A 23,455-nucleotide genomic window follows, 5' to 3' on the forward strand; every position below is an offset into this window, starting at 1 on the left:
GGGAGGTGTGTGTGTGTGTGGGGGGGGGGGGGGGCAGATTGGAAAGGAGAAGACTTAGGACTCTGGCCTCTCTATGAGATGGTACTAGTAGTCTTGGGAAGTGTTGTCAGTAAACAGCTCAGAGATCTCAGTATTGCCACCTGGGGCCCATACGGGACTGGGGTTGTCGTGCTGGGTTGGTTCCACCACTGCTGACAATGAATGCAATCGTCCATGCTGACAATGTGTCTCTGACTGTATTTGCTGGAGAAATACGTATTTGATGTCCCTAGCCTCTGTTTGTCAGAGGCTGAAGAGGGATGGCAGGAGACAAATCGCTTGATCATTGTCTTCGGTCCACCCTCTTTGGGGCACCTGGTGTTGGTCACTGTCGGCAGACAGGATACTGGGCTAGATGGACCTTTGGTCTGACCCAATACAGCCGTTCTTATGTTCTATTTTGAGAACCCTGAACAGAAATATAAAAAGACTGACAGGAAGTCTTCCTTGTCCTGCTCAACACTGCGCTGCCGGAAAGGGTGAAGAGTCCCTATGGTGCCATAGGAGAGCGCTCCAGAGATTGGGCTCTCAGGACCGAGAGACACTCAGTATCATGAGAAGTGAGGATTCTGGTCGCAGACAGCGCCTACGCTCAGCTGGGCTTGTGGGACCAAGTAGGGGATCTGTACCAACATGGTAATCAAGGACATGGCTGCCAAAGTAGACAGCGCCATTATGGTGGGAGTGCTGACGTAGACCCCAGGGGTGTGTGGGGGCCAATAGTTTCTCCGTGCTGTGTTGCTGAATGTGTAAGTACTGATGGTGGCGTCGAGCCGCACGGGACCAGGCTAGAGTGCCTCTGCTTGCCCTGCTTGATCCTGGAAGAGGGTACAGAGACGCCACCGGAGCTTTGTTTCTCCTTTGAACTCACGGCTCAGTTAGTATCATGGGAGTCCTCCTCCAATGCAGTAGCACCGAGTCGAGAGGCCGAGGCTTCTGAGATAGTAGATCTTGCCCGGGTACTGGAATTTTTTCAGGAGCTGGCTTTGCTAAGATAAGATTCCACGCGTCTCTTTTTTGGAAGGCTTTGCTGAAGATCCCTACATCTTCCGCTGCTCAAGGGAAACATGCGCTGGGGTCGGAGGGACACTGGATCCGTCCAGAGACAGCTGCTCGGAGGGAGCGTTCCATCCTTTGGAAGCTGTGTACGCTCTGCTTTGGTCTTAACTATCTTGAGCAGTTTGGTATCATCTGCAAATTTTGCCACCTCGCTGTTTTCCCCCTTCTCCAGATCATTTATAAACAGGTTGAATAGGACTAGTCCCAGTATGGACCCTTGGGGGACACTTCTAGTTACCTCTCTCCATTCAGAAAACTGACCATTTGTTCCTTCCCTTTGTTTCCTGTCTTTAACCAGTTATCAATCCACGAAAGGACCTTCCCTCTTATCCCACGACAGCTTACTTTACTTACGAGCCTTTGGCGAGGGACCTTGTCAAAGGACGTTTTGGAGCCTCAATTATACTGGAAAGGAGTTTGTCACTCAAACAGCTCTACTGAGTTCATTGGGCTCATTCATGTTACCAGCTGCTCTCCCTTGTGAGTATGGACAGCTGTGTTAGATTCACAAAATCACAGACTTTTGCAGAAACGTGCACGCATCTCACGATCCGATCAAACACAAAGTTTGTGGAAACCCACAGCAAGCGGTGTAATTCTAATGAGAGCTGTGTGCATCTTTGCAAACTCAGGAATTTTCTACAGGGAATCGTATTTCTTGTCACCTAATGGTTAGCAAAAATTGAGAGAGAAGTTCTTTTTTGGTGGAGAACGCATACATTTCTAGAGCTCTGATTGTGGGCACTGCTCCTTAGTCCCCGGACAAATTACGCTTGAAGCAAATTTTCTATTCAAGTGGCTCAGCTAAAAACAAACATGTTTTACATAAACTGATAGCATCATTCCCAGATGAAAACAAGTTCCTCTTCCAGCTAGAGGCTGACATTCTGTCATTAAAGCATGCATTGTTAATCTCTGTGATCTGCACCCATTTACAATAGGGCAAGCAATTATCTGTCCAGACAGCAGCTTTCAGGGCTGGAATGAAGCTGTGAAATGCCATGTCAAATGAAGAAGAGCTGTGTAAACAGGCCACTTGGTTGATTTCCCCCCCCATCAACGTCGAAGAGAAAGTTCTATTTCAAGCGTATGCACCAAACAGTTATACTCTCCTCTCTCTTACCTGAAATGAAGTGGTGGGGTGTATATTCACCCGGGCCTGGTTCCAGTGCTGTCCCTTATTCCCACTTGAAGACCATAATGGATTTTCTATGGTGGTCTGTCCCTTTAACCGCAGGTACACATTCAAGCTTCCTACAAACAAACAAACCAAACCAGTGACAAGAGTAGTTAGCCTTGGTCTGTTTCACGCCGGCCGAGTGACGCCGCAGAGCTGGCTGGAGTGAAATGCTGGCAGGACTGTTTCCCATCGCGTCCCATCTTGCTAGGACACAGTGGACATGCCATAGTTACTGGCCTCCAGACAGCTATTAGTATTCATCCCTCTGCTTTCTGTTCAGCATGGTGGATTTAGTTCTGCCCTGGGTAAAGCCGCTCACTGCTCGTTCAAAAGCATCAAATTCTTTCAGCGTGGTGAAACCCAGGGCAGCTGCACTAGGGCGGTGGGTGAACAGTTGGTTAACAGGGATGTTAGCCCCCGCCAGCTCCGCCCCTTCTTCAGAGGCTCCACCCATTCATGCACACCATGGCACAGCCTGCACGGGGGCTGCTGCCCCAACCCATTCTGGCCACTGGCCTTTGCCCCAGCTAATGTCCTCCAACCAGTGCTGGGCTACATGGCCACACACACCCCACACTGCCGGCCTCCCTGCCCCTGAGTATGGGGAAGGTGGGCAGCACATGGCCCCGGACTCCCTGCCCCTGAGTATGGGGAAGGTGGGCAGCACATGGCCCCGGCCTCTCTGCCCCTGAGTACGGGGAGGGTGGGCAGCACATGGCCCCGGACTCCCTGCCCCTGAGTATGGGGAGGGTGGGCAGCACATGGCCCCGGCCTCCCTGCCCCTGAGTATAGGGAAGGTGGGCAGCACATGGCCCCGGACTCCCTGCCCCTGAGTATGGGGAGGGTGGGCAGCACATGGCCCCGGCCTCCCTGCCCCTGAGTATAGGGAAGGTGGGCAGCACATGGCCCCGGACTCCCTGCCCCTGAGTATGGGGAGGGTGCACTGCCCCAGTGTGCTGGCAGCGGGGCTGGAGCAGTAGGAATTGTGGGGGCAGAGTGTGGGCGGGGCCATACCTGGCAGTTTGGAAAGGCAACATCTTCCCCTGCCCCATATACCCGTCCCCCAGGCTGCTGCAGCTTCCAGGAAGGACACCACAGAAAGCAAGGAAACATCCCTGGATGAGTTTTCGGGGGGAATTGACGTGCCGAGCTCCCCACTGTGCAGAGAGGAGGACAGGCTTGCTGGAGGGGAAACAGGAAGTTTTCATGGCGCCCTCGCACTTAGGTGCGGGCAGGAGACCTGTGATCGCTCTTAGTGCCCTCATCTACCTAGTCATGATTGGACCTCATTGATATGGATTCATGGGGCCCGCATGTTGCGTATCCTGGCTCTCTGCACTTCCCTATTTCAGAAGCGTACGGACTACACTTTACTTCCGCTGGGCAGCACTTTACTCTGTGACCAGTTCCACGGCTTTCAGTGGGAAGCCTCCCAGAGAAAGGCGTAGCTGACAAGAACACCCCCGTGAGATAACAGGGAATCTACTAGATCCTGTGTCTCCTAGAGGGATGCACTAGCAATGCAAAGTGCGACAGATGGATATAATGAAAGAGGCCCAGGGAAGCATAGCTCTCCCAAAGTTTCGGCACCAACCTTGTACAACGTCAGCATTTTGATGTAGTTTCCTCTCTTGCCAGGCACACAGAATCATAGAATACTAGGACTGGAAGGGACATCGAGAGGTCATCGAGTCCAGTCCCCTGCCCTCATGGCAGAACCCAGAACTGTCTAGACCATCCCCGATAGACATTTATCTAACCTGCTCTTCAATATCTCCAGAGATGGAGATTCCACAACCTCCCTAGGCAATTTATTCCAGTGTTTAACCCCCCTGACAGGTAGAAAGCTTTTCCTAACGTACAACCTGAACCTCCCTTGCTGCAGTTTCAGCCCATGGCTTCTTGTCCTTGCATCAGAGACCAAGGCCTCACATGCCTTGAAGGCAGAAGAATTTGTTCCCACACAAACCCCTAAATCCAGTAAGTTCTGCCCAACAAGCTACAGGAAAGCCATATGCCCAGTCTGTGTTAATAGCATTCAGCTGCACGCAAATTCTTTGCAACAGAAAGAGTCCACCCTTAAGCTTTCTAGGCCCTCCCTCTATGACACGCTGTACCTCAAATATCAGAGGGGTAGCCGTGTTAGTCTGAATCTGCAAAAGCGACGAGGAGTCCTGTGGCACCTTATAGACTAACTGAAGTGTAGGAGCATAAGCTTTCGTGGGCAAAGACCCACTTCATCAGATGCAAGTGGGTACATCTGACAAAGTGGGTCTTTGCCCATGAAAGCTTATGCTCCTACACTTCAGTTAGTCTATAAGGGTATGTCTACACTACCCCGCTAGTGCGAACTAGCGGGGTAATGTATGCATACTGAATGTGCAAATGAAGCCCGGGATTTGAATTTCCCGGGCTTCATTTGCATAAGCCGGCCGGCGCCATTTTTAAATGCCGGCTTGTTTGAACCCCGTGCCGCGCGGCTACACGCGGCACGGCACGGGCTAGATAGTTCGAACTAGCAAGCCATTCCGAACTATCTGTACGCCTCGTTCCACAGATAGTTCGGAATGGCTTGCTAGTTCGAACTATCTAGCCCGTGCCGCGTGTAGCCGCGCGGCTCGGGGTTCGAACAAGCCGGCATTTAAAAATGGCGCCGGCCGGCTTATGCAAATGAAGCCCGGGAAATTCAAATCCCGGGCTTCATTTGCACGTTCAGTATGCATACATTACCCCGCTAGTTCGCACTACTGGGGTAGTGTAGACATACCCTAAGGTGCCACAGGACTCCTCGTCGCTTGTACCTCAAAGTTGCACTCTGGTACTCCTGGGTTCCCCACTGAAAAGATGTCTTGTACAGTGGTAACTTGAACATATGCTTCGTACAATGGTAACTTGCAATACGTCATAAAGGTCTTGATCTGTTGACCCATCATGTCCTGTTGGGTTGTATGAGCCATCATTGCACGTGGTATAGGGATCCTGAAGTACGTTGTGAGGTTGGGAAACGCCATAGACAGCTTTTCAGTATGGACAAAGGAGCAGCTATTACTAGACAAACAGGCATTAATGGCCCATCAAGAAGAATCCACTTGGAGAGGGCAGGAACGCGACTGGACAGCATGATCCCCACGGCCGTGCACGGCTCTTTTGCACACATGGACGAAAGCATAAAGAGGCACTGCGAAATCATCCCTTGGTGACTCTCCCCGCCCCCACATCTCAACATCTGGAAGAGCATCTGGAAGACAATGATTCTGATCTGGGAAGATTGGCCCCGGCTATGATTTGAGGAGCTGTGAACTACCTGAACCATCTGTCACGATGATAGACAAGTTGGTTCCAATCTTGCTTAGCCTGTTAAAGATAGAATTTAGACTGCGTTTCTATTTTTATTCCGTAGATGACCCAACTTTGATCTCTCTGTCTGCTCCTTATCATCACTTACAATCCATCTTTTGGTAGTTGTTAAACCCGTTTTGTATTTTACCTTAAACGGTGTGGGTTTTGGTTGAAGTGCTTGGGGGATTTCACTTAAGGTACCCAGATTGGTGCCTGCTCACTTTGTTTTGAAGTGGCAAATGTGGACAGCTTGCGCTGTCCCAAGGAGACCCGAGCAGGGTAAGATGCCTCGTTTCTGGGGTGAGCTCTGGGAAAACTGGTGGGGCCTCTCTTTCTTGGATTCATTCCTGGAATTTCGGTGGGCATGTAGCACCACTCATTGATGGCTGAGTGCACACAGAGCCTGGAGGTGTTTCCTGCTTGCTACTAATACAGCATTGTATTAGATACTCCAGGCTGGAGAGTTAAGGGACCACAGAGGTCCTGCAGATCTGGGTTGTGCCAACAATAATCCCTCTCCCCTATACTCCTTCATTAGGTATCTTTTATTCATCCCTTCTTTGAATAGGAATGGGAAATGGCTCGCCCCCACCCTCACTGCAAGTGACAAAATCGTAAGTGCCACATAACATTTGGCAGGAGTCGAGAAGTCATAAAGTTCACGGACTTGGTGAATTTTTCTCTTGTGCTTCCCATCAGACCCAGCTTTCTCCTGCTGCCTGGAGGCTGGAAGTGCCCTTTATGCACCAGCCTTTTGCAAAAAAATCATTTTGCCTTGATGTGAGAAAGTTCACAGTGCCAACGCTCGTAAAAGTCCCTCTTCTCTAGGGACGCAAGGAGCAGCAAGGCCTTGAGTAGAACAAGTCCCCAGGAAAATCAATTCTATAATTCAATTCTTGTCTTAGCACAGACAAGAGGACTACACATTTGGGCATTCTTTGCTGAAAGGAACAGTCATTACTTCACCACATCTGTGCATTTTCAATCAACCTGGCTGCCTCTTGACTTATTTGATACCCCCGTGCCTATGTCAGTCCCAAATGCATTGGCTCGTTTGACAGATTCAACCTCCAATAAATGCCTACTTTCAAAATGAAAAACAAAACAAAAACCCAACAACTTGCTGCCAGTCTTGGCCGTGCACTCACATGCACTATGTGTGGGCTTTTGCACGACTCGTTCTGAATGTTTCTTTCAAACTGAGAAAAAATCTGTGGTATAGGAAAATCTGCAGCCAAAGAGGCCTGGAGCGGATGCTACAAATCGCCGTGGAGACGAGATACAGGTTTGCACAGAAATGAGAGATGGTATGTTTCAGATGGCTTTACGCCAGTGGGGACTGTGGAGCTAACATGCTGGCAGAAAAGAGAAACTTTAATAACTATACAAGCATTTTGGTGGCATCCATTGGTCCTCGCCTTACTGATTGTCAGGCAGCATTCCTGTGCATTGCTGTGGTTAGTTTGCCAGTCTTTCAATAGAGAGAACACTGATGCTCACACCTCTTTTTTCACGGTTCCTTGTTCCTCCAACAATGGTGCATTTCACCACGAGGCTGCTGGGAACCACAGCCACCGGAAATAAGACACGGTTGAGCACGGTGCTACCGCACTGCTTGTGAAAACCTGTGGTGCCTTAGCCCCAGTTCTGCTTCTCAGAATCATGTTTAGGGAGGATGCGCCACTTCTTCATTCCAGTCACAAACGTATGAAAATATTATTGTGGCCTGAACCTGCCGAGCACTGACCGCTCTACGTTCCCGTTGCAGAGGAGCTGGAGTCACAGGGGTTCTGCCCCTCACAGGGAAGAGCTCACAGGAGCAGCTGTTTGCAGAGACAACAGCCACAAACGGTTTCCTGCCTGTGCTTTCAGGGCTAATGAACGTTAAATCCTTGAAAAACGTGGACTTGCATCATAGAGGAATTGGAGACGGTCTGGAAGAGGGATGCATTCTCAGGGTTAAGTCCGTATGACCTGACAGGACCGTCTCGTACGATTCATGGGTAAAAGCAGCAGATGTTTGGGAGTAAGATTGGAAGCCTACCCCATACTTCCAAACCCTAATGTGATAGAGGGGATTTGCATGCCTGCTTTTGTCTTGGGAGGTAGGATTGGTGGGCTGCGTCCCTGAGGCACCCAGCCAAGCAGTAGAGCTGTCTCGAGACAATGCTATTATGCCTCTCTACCTCCGAGGAGCCCTAAACTCACGCGTCTTTTTTTTTCCAAATTGGACAAACCAAACCCAACCACTTTGCAACTCTCAGCTGTGTGAAGGGCAGAATTTGGCCCTGTCCCAATTAGCACACCCTAGATTCCTGTCAGCAGTCTCAGCCGTGCAGCCAAGAGTTGAGCAGCTGTGGAAACGCCACCTGACACATGGTCCTTAGACTCGGCTGAGCAGTGCCGGCAGGACCCGTCGTGTGATTATACGGTGGACAAGTCAAGTCTCTAGGGATGAGATGCTGACACCTCCCCCGACTCGAACGTTTCCTTGGACAATGCTGTGCTACTTGCAAGGCCTCACGGTTGCCTTTCCTGCCAAGGAGCAAGAGCAGCTGTCGACGGGATTTGATGTGTCTTCGAATGATGCTCACGCAAGCCACGGTGGCCTTAGCCTCTCTTGTCACTGCACACAAAGCTGGCTTGTTGCTGCCTCAAAATTGTTAGTCGTGCAGTGGCAACTATCAAAACTCATCTGCTTTCTCTAAGGGCTAAATGCTGCCCGGAGGTAAAGAGGGGAGTCGAAAAGGAGCCACTAGCATGTGCCAGAGGCAGGTGTTTGCCACAAAAAAAGGGTAATTTCAGCAACAGAAACGCAAAAGCAGCTTGCTGCTAGAAATCCATTCAGATACATTCTGGTCACTCTTATGGGGTTCTCCAGGCCTCCGAGAGACCTGCTGGCAGTTGCTTATGCCTCCGGATGCCATAAATATGTGTAACCGAGCGACACCAGGGCCCTTTCGATATGACATGTATGTCATTAAAAACAAACACCTGCTGTGGATGGTGCTTCTGCCAGGATCAGCGCAAAGGAATCCATCCTGGGATGATGTGATAATGGTGGAGCCGAGAGCCGCTGCGGGCTGAGGGGCAAGGTGTAGGGAGGGGCAGGCTCCGTGCCTCCGGAAGGGGTGGAGCCTCAGGCGGAAGTGGTAGAGCTCAGAGCAGTCAGCTCTTAGCACCGTCCAGAGAATGGTGCTAGGACCTCCCCCACAGCCTTCAGAGCCTTGAGGAACGGCAAAGCGGTGCACCCGGGGCTTTTCCAAGGCACCCGGAGCTCCTAGTAGCCGCCGCTCATGTCTGGGAGCTCTGGGCCCCTTTGAAATGCCGGACCCCTGTGCAATTGCCCCTTTGGCCTCCCTCTTGGTGGGCCCAGGAGACAGCCATCAGAAAAGAGTTATAGCTGCTTATCAGCTGACTGCGACTTTAGCAAGAGTCTCAATAGGCTCTTGCCGGGCACACAAAAGCCTGGTTTAGCACCTGGCTTATGGCCATTTCCTTCGGCCCTATGGAAAACGCCCTTCCTCAAACTGGCACTGAAATGGTGCTCCTGCTGCTGCCCCATGCCTCAAGCAGAGTGGTTCTGTATTGCCCCCATGTGCCGGCTGTGCTGGGCAGGCGGCGACGCTGCTAGTCGGCACACTGCGCCGTGGTCTGTATGACACTGCGCTCGGCACGCAACAACGGGATTACGGGTATGTCTACTCTAGCCCCCTAGTTTAAACTAGGGAAGCTAATGAGTGCGACCATAATTGCAAATGAAGCGTGGGATTTAAATATCCCGTGCTTCATTAGCATGTTCCCAGGCGGTCGCCATATTGGAAATTGACTAGCTTGGAAGAACTGCCCGCGTCTACACGTGGCAGAGAAGGGCGATTCCGAAATAAACCCCTTACTTCGAATTACCATTTAAACCTCATACCCTACCGCTTACAGCAGCGGTGAGGGGCCTTTTTTGCATTGGGGGCTCTTGACCCACAGAAAAATCAATGGGGGGCTGCACACAAATGAAAAGAAAAACCCACCAAACCCTCACTGAGAAGGAGAGACACTCCCCACATTCCCCTCACACACCAGAGCGTAGGGTGGCTCAGGCTAGCAGATTTTGTGTGCTCCAGACCCACTTCTTGGAGGGAGCCCAAACCCCCAGGAGCTGGAACCAGGGAAGCCAGGGCCACATCTGGCCCCTAGGTTCCTTACCCGTGACTTAGACGCTGCAGACCTTGCCTATCTCAGTAGGGGCTGTGTGCTCTTTTTTCCACTTAGTAAAACCATATTCTTCTCAGGCAATGAGGAGTCCTGTTAAAGACTAACAGATTTAGTTAGGCATAGGGCGTTGTGGATAAAACACACCTTGTTAGTGTTGCATCTGACAAAGTGGGTTTGACCCATGACAGCTTGGGACCTAATAAATCTGTTAGTCATTAAGGGGCCACAAGATTCGTCGTTGTCTTTGCGGATACAGTCTAGCCTGGTTCCCCCGCTGAGACTGGTCATGATTTCTCCCGTCATTTCTCCGACACCCGCAATGACAATAAAGTTGCCTTCCTCTCACCTATGTGCTGTCCATACATGTGATAGTAGAAGCTGAAACAATACGCTGTGTTGGTGACTCCATAAGGGTTTTTAGGGGCTACGCTGAAAACGGGACTGAGAAGTCTGGCTTTTTCTCCTTCCAGCCTTGGGCGGGACGTTTCAATGTACATGTAGAAACCTACAAGAAGACCAGAATGGAAATGGTTACATTTTGTCTTTAAACAAACACACCCTCTCTCGCAGTGTCAGGATGCTTCTACCAGGGCTGTTTGGAACCTGGAATAATATTTCATCTTCACCTGAGACCGCTGGGTCTTGTTTGCCGCACTGGGCCTGCATAAACCCCATGGGTTTCTGGGAATAAATGCTTCCATGAGATTGGTTACAATTACTTTTTAAACCTTTGCTAGCAGGTCAGCATTCACAGGCACTGTACCACGATAAGCCAGCAGGTATCAGCAAGAAGGAGGCATTTTATGTATTTAGGTGCCAGATCTCAGACTGAAGGCTGCAAAGTGTTTATATAAACAGTGAGAAAAGAACGATTTTTAAAATAATGAAAAATGTCTCGATGGCATCTTGTCAAAGAACCTGTCCGAAAGCCTCACCAGTCATGGCCCAAAAGCCCATCCTCAGTGAAAGACCATGTTCAATAATCCTGAATCCTAGAATCCCAGGGCTGGAAGAGACCTCAGGCGTCATCGAGTCCAGTCCCCTGCCCAAAGCAGGACCGACCCCAACTCAGTCATCCCAGCCAGGGCTCTGTCCAAATGAGACTTAAACACCTCTAGGGATGGAGATGCCACCCCCTTCCTAGGGAACCCATCCCAGTGCTTCACCACCCTCCTAGGGAGAGAGTTTTTCCTAATATCCAACCTAGACCTCCTCCATTGCAACTTGAGACCATTGTTCCTTGTTCTGCCATCTGCCACCACTGAGAACAGCCTCTCTCCATCCTCTTTGGAAACCCTCTTCAGATAGTTGAAGGCTGCTCTCAAATCCCCCCTCACTCTTCTGTCGACTAAATAAATCCAAATCCCTCAGCCTCTCCTCAGGTCATGTGTTCCAGCCGCCTAATCATTTGGTTGCCCTCCACTGGACCCTCTCCAATGCATCTACATCCTTTCTGTAGTTGGGGGCCCAGAACTGGACACAATACTCCAGATGTGGCCTCACCAGTGTCAAATAAAGGGGAATAATCACTTCTCTAGATCTACTGGCAATGCTCCTCCTAATGCAACCCAGTAGGATTCTGATCTGTGATTTACTCAAGCACAGGCAACACAAATGTGATTGTGTTGGGTAGCACAGGTGGGTGATAAGAGTATGAAGTCATGTGAGTTCTCACTACCCTGCACTGAAAGTCAACATTCAAACACATGGGCTACATCTACACTGGCCCCTTTTCCGGGGCTTCAAAGTAGGAATAAGACCCTCCGGAAAAGGGCACTTTTTCCGGAGGATCGGGGCCAGTGTAGACGCTCTTTTCCGGCTTTTTTAAAAGCCGGAAAAAAGCGGCGGACATTTTTATTTAAATGCCGCGGGGGATATTTAAATCCCCCGCGGATTTCCCTACGACGACTGGTGAAATTTACATGCCCCTTCCGGAAAAGGGGCCAGTGTAGACGAGCCCATGGAGAAAGCAGAATCCAGCCCTTGAGTTTACAGGGATGGCCGATTTCCACTCACACCCTTTAGCAGGATAGACAAATGAAGACAGGCGAGGAAACTTTTAGGTCGGCCAATCTGAGAGAAAGAGAGTCAGAATTTAAATGATCACATGGGACATAACATGGCAGAATGTTTGAAATACACATTACGACAAGGCCCACTGTCTAAAAGTGATCAGCCTTACGGCATTAGATACGGTGACAAGACTGGTGAGGAGCCATACAATGTGGGTTTAGATACAGTTCTGAATGTCACTAATCTGTATGTAAATGTTCAGATGCAAATTTTTTGCTTTGGGGTCATCTCCATTAAATGTTATGGAGTCTCCAGCAAATTAACACAGGTCAGCATTTTGGGTATGTCTAGACTACAGGCTTACGTCGACATAAGTTTTGTCGACAGAATCTGTTGACAAAACTTATGTTGACATAGAGCGTCTAGACAACATTCAGTTCTGTCGACAAAGCAAGCCGCTTTGTCGACATAACAGTGTGGACGCAAAGGACAGTGTAGATGCAATAATGCCTTCTATTGACAGAACTCTTTCGACAAAAGGCATTATTCCTCGTAGAATGAGGTTTACATACGTCGACAAAACTGCTGAGTTTTGTTGACGTTATGTCGACATAACTCAAAGGCAGCGTGGGCGCAAGTATAGTTTTGTCGACAAAAGTCCACTTTTGTCGACAAAACCCTGTAGTCTAGACACACCCTTTGATCTGAAGTGCTACAACGTGTCCTTAGAAAAAGACAAGGCCTTGGGACTCAACCTGCTGGGTAGATGCTCAGTAGAGTTATATTGACAGATATTAGCTTGGGGACTGTTCCTGCAGACATCTAAGCTACGTTTTACCTTCTTTGGATCCACTTCGGTCTGCATTGGGTCCAGTGTTTGGAGTATATTTGGTGTCCCGGGTGGCAGTGCTTTGTTTCGTCCAGTCGAAATTATCCGTGTCATCTTGAGTGAACAGACATATGTTGCCATCTTCGAATCCACAGTGAAACTCTCCTACAGTCAACATAGTGAATAAACATGACTTCAGTCACTGCCGGCATTTTGTGTGTAACTGTCAAAAGTGTGGAAATGCAACAACCTTTGGAAAGGAAATTGGCCATTATTAACGTTGAACACCAAGAGTTATTTTATAAATGTCAAGGGGGTGACTTCCTTTTCCATGGCTATTTATTAACTAATCACTTATCCTCCCACCTCTTTTGGAACTGGAAGTAGCCAATCAGGTAGCAAGGGCAAAACCAAAACCAAAACCAAAACCAAAACAAACAAAACAAGTACAGTACAGTAAATGTGTTAAATGTACAATTAAAAATAAAATAAAGGGAAAGCTTTAAAAAAGATTTGATGAGGTAAGAAAACTATTCCTGTGTGTGTTTCATTAAAATGAAGATGGTGAAAAGTAGCATTTGTCTTCTACATTGTAAAGTTTGAAAGCTTTCAGAGTGAATGGTTAGTTGTAAACAGTTCAAAGAAGAGCCATAACTTTTTGTTCAGAGCTACGGACATTTCAGAGTGACGAGCAACCTCCATTCCCAAGTCTATTGTAACTCTGAGGTTCCACTGCATTCTCGAATTACAGAATACGAGAAACTGTTCGCAGCAGCTGAGATCCAGTTTTACTCCGGATTGTGGCTGGCAGATAGAAAAAATGCTGATGGGCCTTAAGTACTCTAGACTTCTTCTCTTTCCAGCCATATTATCGCACATCTGACTAAACACCATGCATGGGCCATAAAAGGTATGTTTCTCATGGCCCATAGCAGTTTTGATCTCATTCAATTTGCTGCAAGAGTCCCTAAAGCTCAGCACACAACCAAAATGCTTATTGAGATTTATTTTTGTCAAGTATCTCTACTGGGATATTTTGTCACATATCACTGCTATAAGTAAATGTATATGGATTTCGGTGTAGTAACATCTTTTCATAAAGCTAGCTTGCTTTGCCTTTGGAGAAACAATAAGAAAGATCTGTTTTCATCTGTTTGTGCATCTCATTCTATACAGGATTACAGTGTTTTTTTCAAAATCCTGGGTACGAATAACAAGATATTCACTGGTGGCATCTTAGGGTATGTCTATACTAGTTCGTTAATTCGAGCTAAGTAGGCAAATGAGGCGACCAGAGTTACAAATGAAGCCCGGGATTTAAATATCCTTGGCTTTATTTGCATGTTCCCATTCGGTCGCCATTTTGAAATTTCACTAGCCCGAACTCACTGCCACGCGGCTACACGCGGCAGTGAAACATTAATTCGAACTAAGTCCTTAGTTCAAATGACCTGTTACTCCTCATTCATGAGGAGTAACAGTTAATTCGAACTAAGGATTTAGTTCGGATTAACGATTCACTGCCGCGTGTAGCCTAGTGAAATTTAGGCTAGTGAAATTTCAAAATGGCGACTGGATGGGAACATGCAAATAAAGCCAAATATATTTAAATCCCAGGCTTCAGTTGCAACTCCGGTCACCTCATTTGCCTACCTACCTCAAATTAATGAGCTATTGTAGACATACCCTTAGAGTCTATAACCAAAACATATAGACTTGTGAGCAAAACCCACTTCCTCAGATGAATTGGAGTGGAAATAACAGAAACCAACACATCTGATGAAGTGGGTTTTGCCCATGAAAGCTCATGAGTCTATATATTTTGGTTAGTTTTTAAGGTGCTACAGGATCACTTGTTGTTTTTAAAGTTACAGACTAACATGGCTACCCCTCGAAGATATTCACCAGAGGGACTTGAAATGTCTCCACTAAATTTCCCAGTCTGGAAGAAAAGCTCTCTCAAAAGCTAGTTTCTCTCACCAACAAAAATTGATCCAAGAAAAGACATCACATCCCACACTCTGTCTCTCTAATCTCCAGGGACCAATAGAGCTACAACACTGCTTCATACAATCATAGAATGCTAGAACTGGAAGGGACCTCGAGATGTCATCAAGTCCAGTCCCCTGCCCTCAGGGCAGGACTAAGCATTGTCTATATCATCCCTGATCGATGTCTATCGAACCTGCTCCTAAATATCTCCAGAGATGGAGATTCTACAACCTCCCTAAGCAACTTATTCCAGTGTTTAACCACCCTGACAATGAGGAAGTTTTTCCTAATGTCCAACCTAAACCTCCCTTGCTGCAGTTTAAGCCCATTGGTTCTTGTCCTCAGAGGCCAAGGAGAACAATTTTTCTCCCTCCTCCTTGTAACACCCTTTTAGATACTAGAAAACCGTTATCACGTCCCCTCTCAGTCTTCTCTTTTCCAAACTAAACAAGCCCAGTTCTTTCAGCCTTCTCTCATAGTGCATATCCTCTAGATCTTTAATCATTCTTGTTGCTCTTCTCTGGACCTTCTCCAATTTCTCCACATCTTTTTTGAAATGTTACCCAGAACCACAATACTCCAACTGAGGCCTAACCAGCACAGAGTAGAGTGGAAGAATGACTTCTCATGTCTTGTTTCTACATAGATATTCACCGTGTCTTCCACTGGATCTCCTCCAGCACAAACAAACAAAAAATCCCACCCTTTTCTCGTGTTATTTCAACACCTCTGAACTCCTAGGTGTGTCAATATCAGAATGAATGGAAAGGAAAAGTTAACCAACAATAGCATAACCAGGTTCAAAAAAGAATTTGATAAGTTCATGGAGGATAGGGTCCACCAATGGTTATTAGTCATGATGGTCAGGAACACAACCCCATGCTCCAGGTGTCCCAAAACCTCTGACTGCTGGAATCAGAGACTGGATAATGGGATGAATCACTCAATATATTCTCCTCTTTTGTTTATTTCCTCTGAAGCACCTGGTCACTGTGGGAAGACAGGACCCTGAGCTAGATGGACCATTGGTCTGACCCCGTATGGCCATTCTTGGGTTCAATACAGTAGTTTACAGAACCTCGGTAACTATTCAGTTTGACCGCTCTAGGGATCATCACTCTGGTTCTTTCTTATTTATTTCAACCAGTTTGTCCTTTCCTAGTACAAGTGCAGACCTTTCCAAAGCAAAGCATGGAATCACTATGGCACGCAGCCACTGCTAATCTCCCTTATCAGTCCTGAAGGTAGGTACAGATAGACGAAGTTATGACCAGATTCTGGTCCAACAGGAAAGAAAAAGAGGACGTTTTAACAACCGTATGCAAATGCTTTTTCTTTCAAGATTATTAGGCTAATGGTACAAACCCAGGAAGTGTGGGTGGGGGGCTACATGGCTAAATAATGACATTTCTGTCCAAATTTCGCTGAGGAACCCAGAGCTGCACCCATTTGTGTACATTCACTTTCCCCTTTCACTGTTAATCAAGGACTGTTTGCTCAGAGAACTGGAGGTTCTTGGAAAGCATAAGACCTTCAGGGATTAATCAGCAATTAGGAGCACAGGGGAATGGGCATATCTGGAAGCCCCAATCTTCTCTTGATTGGAGCACTCTTGGTTTAGCAACTGGGAATTAAAAAAAACCCCATGTGTTCCAACCGGGAGTGCAAGTCATGCGTGACAGAACTAACATGGACCTTACGGAATCCACGGACCATTGCTTTAAACGAAACACGGCCCATTTATTGCATAACCACGAAGCAACCCTCAATTCAAAGCTAATTCTTCCATGGAAGACGCGCAGGAAAGGATAAAGATACTTACTTAGGTGAGGATTGACTGGAGCTGGAAGAAAGAGAGAAGAACACAAATTAGTGTGATTTGAAAACGTTCTTACAACCGCTATTCTGCTGATTCTACATCTTCCACTGGGGACCATCTGAGGGCTGCCTACTGTTTGGGTGAGCACCACCTTCCTGCTGGATGGAGAGGATTTTGCAGCTCTGTCGTGGTCTAAAGAAGTCACCATTGAGTAACAGGAGATGTTCCTTCTTTCCTCAGATGAACGTGCTCCTTCACAGCAATCTCAGGCATCACCTAGACTGTCACATCTAGAGACCATTACCTAAGACCCTTACACCTAGAGACCATCATCTGAGACCCTGGCACTTAGTGACCATCACTTAGGGTGTGTCTAGACTACATGCCTCCTTCGACGGAGGCATGTAGATTAGCCAGATCGGAAGAGGGAAATGAAGCCGCGATTAAAATAATCGCGGCTTCATTTAAATTTAAATGGCTGCCCCGATCTGCCGATCAGCTGTTTGTCGGCAGATCGGGAGAGTCTGGACGCGATGCCCCGACAAAGAAGCCTTTCTTCATCGACACAGGTAAACCTGGTTTCACGAGGCTTACCTGTGTCGATGAAGAAAGGCTTCTTTGTCGGGGCATCGCGTCCAGACTCTCCCGATCTGCCGACAAACAGCTGATCGGCAGATCGGGGCAGCCATTTAAATTTAAATGAAGCCGCGATTATTTTAATCGCGGCTTCATTTCCCTCTTCCGATCTGGTTAATCTACATGCCTCCGTCGAAGGAGGCATGTAGTCTAGACACACCCTTAGGCCCTTACACCTAGAGATCATCATCTGAGACCCTGGCACCTAGTGACCATCACTTAGACCCTCACACCTAGAGATCATCATCTGAGACCCTCATACCTCGTGACCATCACCTAGACCCTCAAACCTAGAGACCATCATCTGAGACCCTGGCTCCTAGTGACCATCACCTAGACCCTCTCACCTATTTTAAGGGAGAAGGTAGCTTTCCAGCAAACAGCCGGCTGATGTCTTATTGCTCATGCGAACACATGCTGGAAAACGTGTAAAATTCACAGAGCGCAGAGGATTCACATTAGACCCTGTTCTCCTCTTACCATGGGGTCAGAGCAATGCACCAGCCCTCTATGATGGGATTTTCGTCCATAAAGTATTCATTCTTATGTGTTTAAAGATGTCGGTGTGTGAAATGTCACACCTGCCATTTGTGCCTAGTTCACACTTCCCCTTTCACATGGTTTCTGGTTTGCAGGGGTACAAAGGAGGAGACAAGAGGGTCCGGGTTTCCCACCCTTCCGGGAAGACATGATCGAGGGGCAGCCAGGCCAAATTTCAATGGTGCTGGCATCTGGAGTCCCAGCCCCCCAGAGGTTCGGACGTTTGGACCTGGGCTCTTGAAGCGTCTTGGGGAAGTGGAGATGGAGATGGAGGATGTGGTCAAGGGCTCCCAGAACTGCTTGGACCCTCCCAGGATGCTGTCCATCAGCCTACCCATCTCGCTGGGTGAAACCATGGGGCTGGGTGCAGGGCTGGGAGCCTGTAGGGCTGGGAGGGAGAGCTCAGCACTGGGGCAATGGAGGGGTGAAGAGGGCTGGATGGGGGGTGGGGCAGTAGGAGGAGAGGGTGGAGCTGGGTACCGGGAGGACAGATCGTTTTTGATGCAGAGGCACCGTAAGAGAGCTGGGGGCTGGGTGCATGTAGGGCTGGGAGCTGTGGGCCCGCTCAGGGAAATTCCAGCTGCCCCCCTTTTTCACTGAAGTTTTAAGTTGGAAAACCATGGTTGGGAAAGAAACAGAAACTGTAGCATTCCTCACAAGCACCCGTCGGCGCTCAAACAACAGCACGGTGGGCAGAATGTCCTTTTCCTTGAAGAGGAAGTAAAGCACAGAAAGTATCCTACTCTAGAAACCAGTACACGACCAAGCCGGGTCTGTCGTTGCTCACTAGTTGCAGTCTATACTTACCTTTCAAACACTAAAAGATTGACAGCTCTTGGCCAGGATATTAATAAAATAGAGTTCTTAAATCTATTATCCCAGCGTCCTCTCTGTGATCTTCCAGGTACAATATATGCATATCAGATGCATATCCGAGAAGGGTTATAAACTTGGAAGGTTATGACGGTAATTTTAGAAAATATTACAGTAATGACTCTTCTAATCCACACAGATCCAAAGCAGGATGATAAGGTGCAGTAATGTGAAGCCTCGGAGAATGGTCGATAAATGTGATTGTGCGGTTCGTAGATCCGTGGTATAACTGCTTTGAACTCCTTTGGATTCATATTCCCATTTTCCCTCCATATCATCAAGTGATCCCTCCCCTGTCACCCATTTCCAGCCTCCGACAAACAGGGTACGTCTAGACTACAGGCCTCTGTCGAAAAAGAGTGTTTAGACTACAGCCAGTTCTGTCGACAAAGAAAGCCGCTTTTTCAACAGAGAGTCTAGACACTATCTTTTGAAAAAGCACAGCGTGGATGCAATAGCGCCTTTTTTCAACATAACTTTGTCGAAAAAAGGCATTATTCCTCGTAGAATGAGGTTTACTGCCATCGACAAAACTGCCGCATTCTGGCGACTTACTGTTGACGGAACTCGGTGGTAGTGTAGATGCAGGTATAGTTTTATTGACAAAAGTCCACCTTTGTCCACAAAACCCTGTAGTTTAGACACACCCACAGAGGCTAGTGACACCATTCCTACCCATCCTGGCTAATAAGTATTGATGGACCTAACCTCCATGAATTTATCTAGTTCTTTTTTGAACCCTATTAAAGTCCTGCTCTTCACAACATCCTCTGGCAAGGAGTTCCACAGATTCACTGCGCGCTGCATGAAAAAAGACTTCCTTTTGTTTGTTTTAAACCTGCTACCTATTAATTTAATATGGTGCCCCCATGTTCTTGTGTTATGGAAACAAATAACTTTTCCTTATTCACCTTCTTTTTGAAATCAGAATGATGGGTTCCTAATTATTGGAGTAGGGATGAAATTTATCCCTGCCTAAAGAGTCCCCTGAAGACCTCATCATACAGTTCAAGTGTGAATTAAATGGTCCATAGATCATGCACAAGTGTGGATTTGAGTTGTTATTTAGGAAACAGAGACCTGTTTTTGTAACATTTACTCATGAGGGATTGTGCGTTTTGGTCCAGAATCAGAGAGAAACACTGATCTAAAGAAACTGCAATTTAATTTTGCCCTCAAATAATGTTTGAGGAAACCCTGTAACCCTCCCAAATTGCGGATGTGGAGATGAAGGCTTTGTTAATAACAGACTTCTACCCAATCATTGCTCCACCTGTTGATACTGCTAGTCACCAGCTCTGTTTATGGCTATAAGTACTTTCCTTCTGACCTTCCTTCATGAGTTGTAGTTAGCTGGAGATTCAACCTGACATTTAAAAACCCCTCTTGTTTAGCAGCTGAAAAGAATGATCTGTGATTTGCCAGAGAAACTTGGTCGTTAACTTCCATTAGATAACCTCACATGCCTTCGTTAAACAAATTACCTTTCACTCTCCAAGAAATATTCATTGGCTGTGCTTCTTGAGTGGCTGAGCTCAGAATTAGCTGAAATTGCCAGAAACTGCATTTAGTGAGGCTTGCTTTGTAATTGCACAGAGAAGCTTTTATAGAAACTATCATTAATGGGTCACCTTGAGTCATGCTTTTCAGACTGCTCAGAGTAGAGCAACCAGACCCAAAAGGGCTGGGGGCCAAGACGGCTTCGGCTCATACTGATTGACAAAAACAGAATAACAAATTCAACTATGGTTAGGCTGAACTTATTTACACACAGTGAACTGGCAAAAGAAAAGCACTCTCCTATGTACTGTAGCAGGGAACGATAAAGCATGGGCAAATGATTCTCAAATTCTCATTTCTGAAAGGTCGGCTGCGTGAGCCAGACATTGCAAGTAAAATTAGCCATGAAAAGAAGCTAATGGATGATGGAAGGACTTCATTCCCCAGGTTGAGTTCGAACCATCTAGAAAATCTTTGAAGTTCAGAGTTATAACCGTTCGAGTTCCTTCATCCTGACGCTCTTGGGTCTGACAGGGTGCGTCTACCCTGCACCCTTAGCTCGAAATGAGCTATGCAATCTGAACTCTGCAAATTGCGTAGCTTACCTGGAGTTAATTTAGATATAGAGCACTCTTCCAAAACGTCTCTTACTCCTCATGGATTGAGGTTTACAGGGGCGTTGGAATAGCATGCCCATTGTTTTGAAAGCTATTTCGAAAGAACGGGCACGCTGTTGAGATGTGGAAAAGGCTATTTCGGGATATCAGTAGTATCCCAAAATAGTGTCACTGCCTAGACACACCCAGGCTTTGTCTACACTGGCATGAATTTCCGGAAATGCCTAAAACGGAATACTATTCCGTTTTCAGTTTTTCCGGAAAAGGAGCGTCTACCTTGGCAGGCTGCTTTTCCGGAAAAGCCCTTTTTCCAGAAAAGCATCTGTGGCCAATGTAGACGCGCTTTTCTGGAAAAGAGCCCCGATAGCAATTTTCACGATCGGGGCTTTTTTCCGGAAAAGACTACTGGGCTGTCTACACTGGCCCTTTTCCGGAACAGTGTTTCGGAATAAGGACTTATGCCCGAGTGGGAGCAGAATAGTTTTTCTGGAATAGCGGCTGATTTTGTACAGTTCAACGTCGTTGCTTTTCCGGAAATTCAAGGGCCAGTGTAGACAGTTCGCAGCTTATTCCGGAAAAGCAGCTGATTTTCCGGAATAAGTGGCCTAGTGTAGACACAGCCCCACAGTGTTCTCAGAACTTACAGAATTGTGATAAAGCTATTGGACTCTGCTACATCTGTTCTGTCTGTTCACTTAACTTTTTCCTCCAGGCCTGCAGGCACTTTAGTTTTGAGGCTTTATTTCTGGTGATCCATGCCCAAGCAGGTCATGCCACACAATCCTTGGCAGAGAACTCTTCTATGTTCTCATTTTCTACTCCTTGGTAAACAAAAGAACACTTTCACATAGTCAACATGGAAGTTTCTTTCCATTTATGAACCCTGTATATGAACCTATTTAAATTTACCTCAAATCACTCAGGAGAGGGTTGATTTAGTTGGGACTGGTCCTGCTTTGGGCAGGAGGTTGGACTTGATGACTCCTGAGGTCTCTTCCAGCCCTGGGATTCTAGGATTCTATGAAATCCTTCCAAAGTTAAAAACTTGAATAAGGACCGACTGAGATGGCCTTATGTGGGAATCCAAAGAACACACACAATTTCACTCACTGCCAGGAGATGTTGTGAAGACCACAAGTATAACTGGGTTCAAAGAAGAATTAGAGAAGCTCTCAGAGGACTGGCCCATCAATGACAATTGGCCAAGTTAGTCAAGGATGCAACTCCATGGTTGGGGTGTCCCTAGCCCTCTGACCGCCAGAAGCAAGGACCGGAGGATGGCATGGATCACAACAAATTCTCCTGTTCTGTTCTTTGCCTCTGAAGGATATGGCAGTGACTACTATAGGAAGACAGGTCACTGGCTAGAGGGACTATTGGTCAGACCCAGTATGGCCACTCTAATATTCATAGAATCCTAGGGCTGGAAGAGACCTCAGGAGGTCATCGAGTCCAGCCCTGGGCCTGCAGAAGGAAATATTCTTAGACATCTCATTAAAAAAACTAACAGTGACTTCTGAAGTCAGTACCTACATTAAATATACTGTATCTTCAGCTGCCTGATTATATTTTTTATTATCTCACACATACAGAATGGGAAGCAACTATCTAGGAAGGATTCCTGCAGAAAAGCATCCAGGGGTCACCGTGGACCACAGGCTACATATGAGCCACCAATATGATGCTGTTGCAACAAAAACAAACATGATTCTGGGCTGCATTAACAGGTGTGTTGTGAGCAAGACACGAGAAGTCATTCTTCCGCTCTACTCTGTGCTGGTTAGGCCCCAGTTGGGGTATTGGGTCCAGTTCTGGGCACCACATTTCATGAAAGATGTGGAGAAACTGGAGAAGATCCAGAGAAGAGCATCAAGAATGCTTAAAGGTCTAGAAAAGCTATGAGAGAAGGCTGACAGAACTGGGCTTGTTTTGTTTGGAAAAGAGAAGACTGAGAGGGGACATGATAGTGGTTTTCAGGTATATAAAAGGGGGTCACAAGGAGGAGAGAGAAAAATTGTTCTTCTTGGCCTCTGAGGGTAGAACAAGAAGCAATGGACTTAAACTGCAGCAAGGGAGGTTTAGGTTGGGCATTAGGAAAAAGTTCCTAATTGTCAGGGTAGTCAAACGTTGGAATAAGTTTCCTAGGGAGGTTGTGGAATCTCCATCACTGGAGATATTGAAGAGCAGATTAGATAAATGTCTATCAGGGATGGTCTAGAGTCCCAATACTGGGTCCCGCCACGAGGTGGGGTGCATTTCATTCAAATCTGTATTAGTGACAGATCAGAGAAAAAAAGTCCTCTGGAAGAAGCACGTTCTTACTCTTGGAACAGGTGCCCTAGAGATTAAAAAGTCTGGAACTTTTCAGCTTAGAAAAGAGGAAGAGTAAGGGGGGACAGGATAGAGGTCTATAAAATCATGACTGGTGTGGAGAAAGTGAATAAAGAAAAATATTTACTTGATTCCATAACATGTCACCAAATGAAATTAACAGGTAGCAGGTTTAAAACAAACCAAAGGATGTTTTTCTTCATGCAGCGCACAGCCAATCTGTGGAACTCCTTGCCAGAGGATGTTGTGAAGGACAGGACTTTAACAGGGTTCAAAAAAAGAACTAGATAAATAACTAGAGGGAATAACCTGATGATTCCCTGTTCTGTTCATTCCCTCTGGGGGCACCTGGCATTGGCCACCATTGGCAGACAGGACATTGGGCTACATGGACCTTTGGTCCTACCCAGTAGGGCCGTTCTTTCGCAAGCAGGAGGGGCTCTGCCGGGGCAAGGCTAAACACTTCAGATGACTTAATT

At 47.2% G+C, this 23,455-nt stretch overlaps 1 protein-coding gene across 2 annotated transcripts in view; it reads right to left on the reverse strand.

Moving 5' to 3' along the window:
* Positions 1–23,455, reverse strand: part of MDGA2 (MAM domain containing glycosylphosphatidylinositol anchor 2) — a 631,704-nt gene that overhangs the window by 12,137 nt on the left and 596,112 nt on the right. For both annotated transcript variants that reach the window (XM_075926142.1, XM_075926141.1), the window contains exons 12-15: positions 16,483–16,503; positions 12,678–12,833; positions 10,173–10,331; positions 2,222–2,352 (exon numbers count right to left, since the gene is read on the reverse strand). In XM_075926142.1, the coding sequence (XP_075782257.1) occupies positions 2,222–2,352; positions 10,173–10,331; positions 12,678–12,833; positions 16,483–16,503 (467 nt within the window). The remainder of the gene's footprint in view (positions 1–2,221; positions 2,353–10,172; positions 10,332–12,677; positions 12,834–16,482; positions 16,504–23,455) is intronic.

The sequence above is a fragment of the Pelodiscus sinensis genome, chromosome 4 (genome assembly GCF_049634645.1).
Source record: "Pelodiscus sinensis isolate JC-2024 chromosome 4, ASM4963464v1, whole genome shotgun sequence".
Lineage (NCBI taxonomy): Eukaryota > Metazoa > Chordata > Testudines > Trionychidae > Pelodiscus > Pelodiscus sinensis.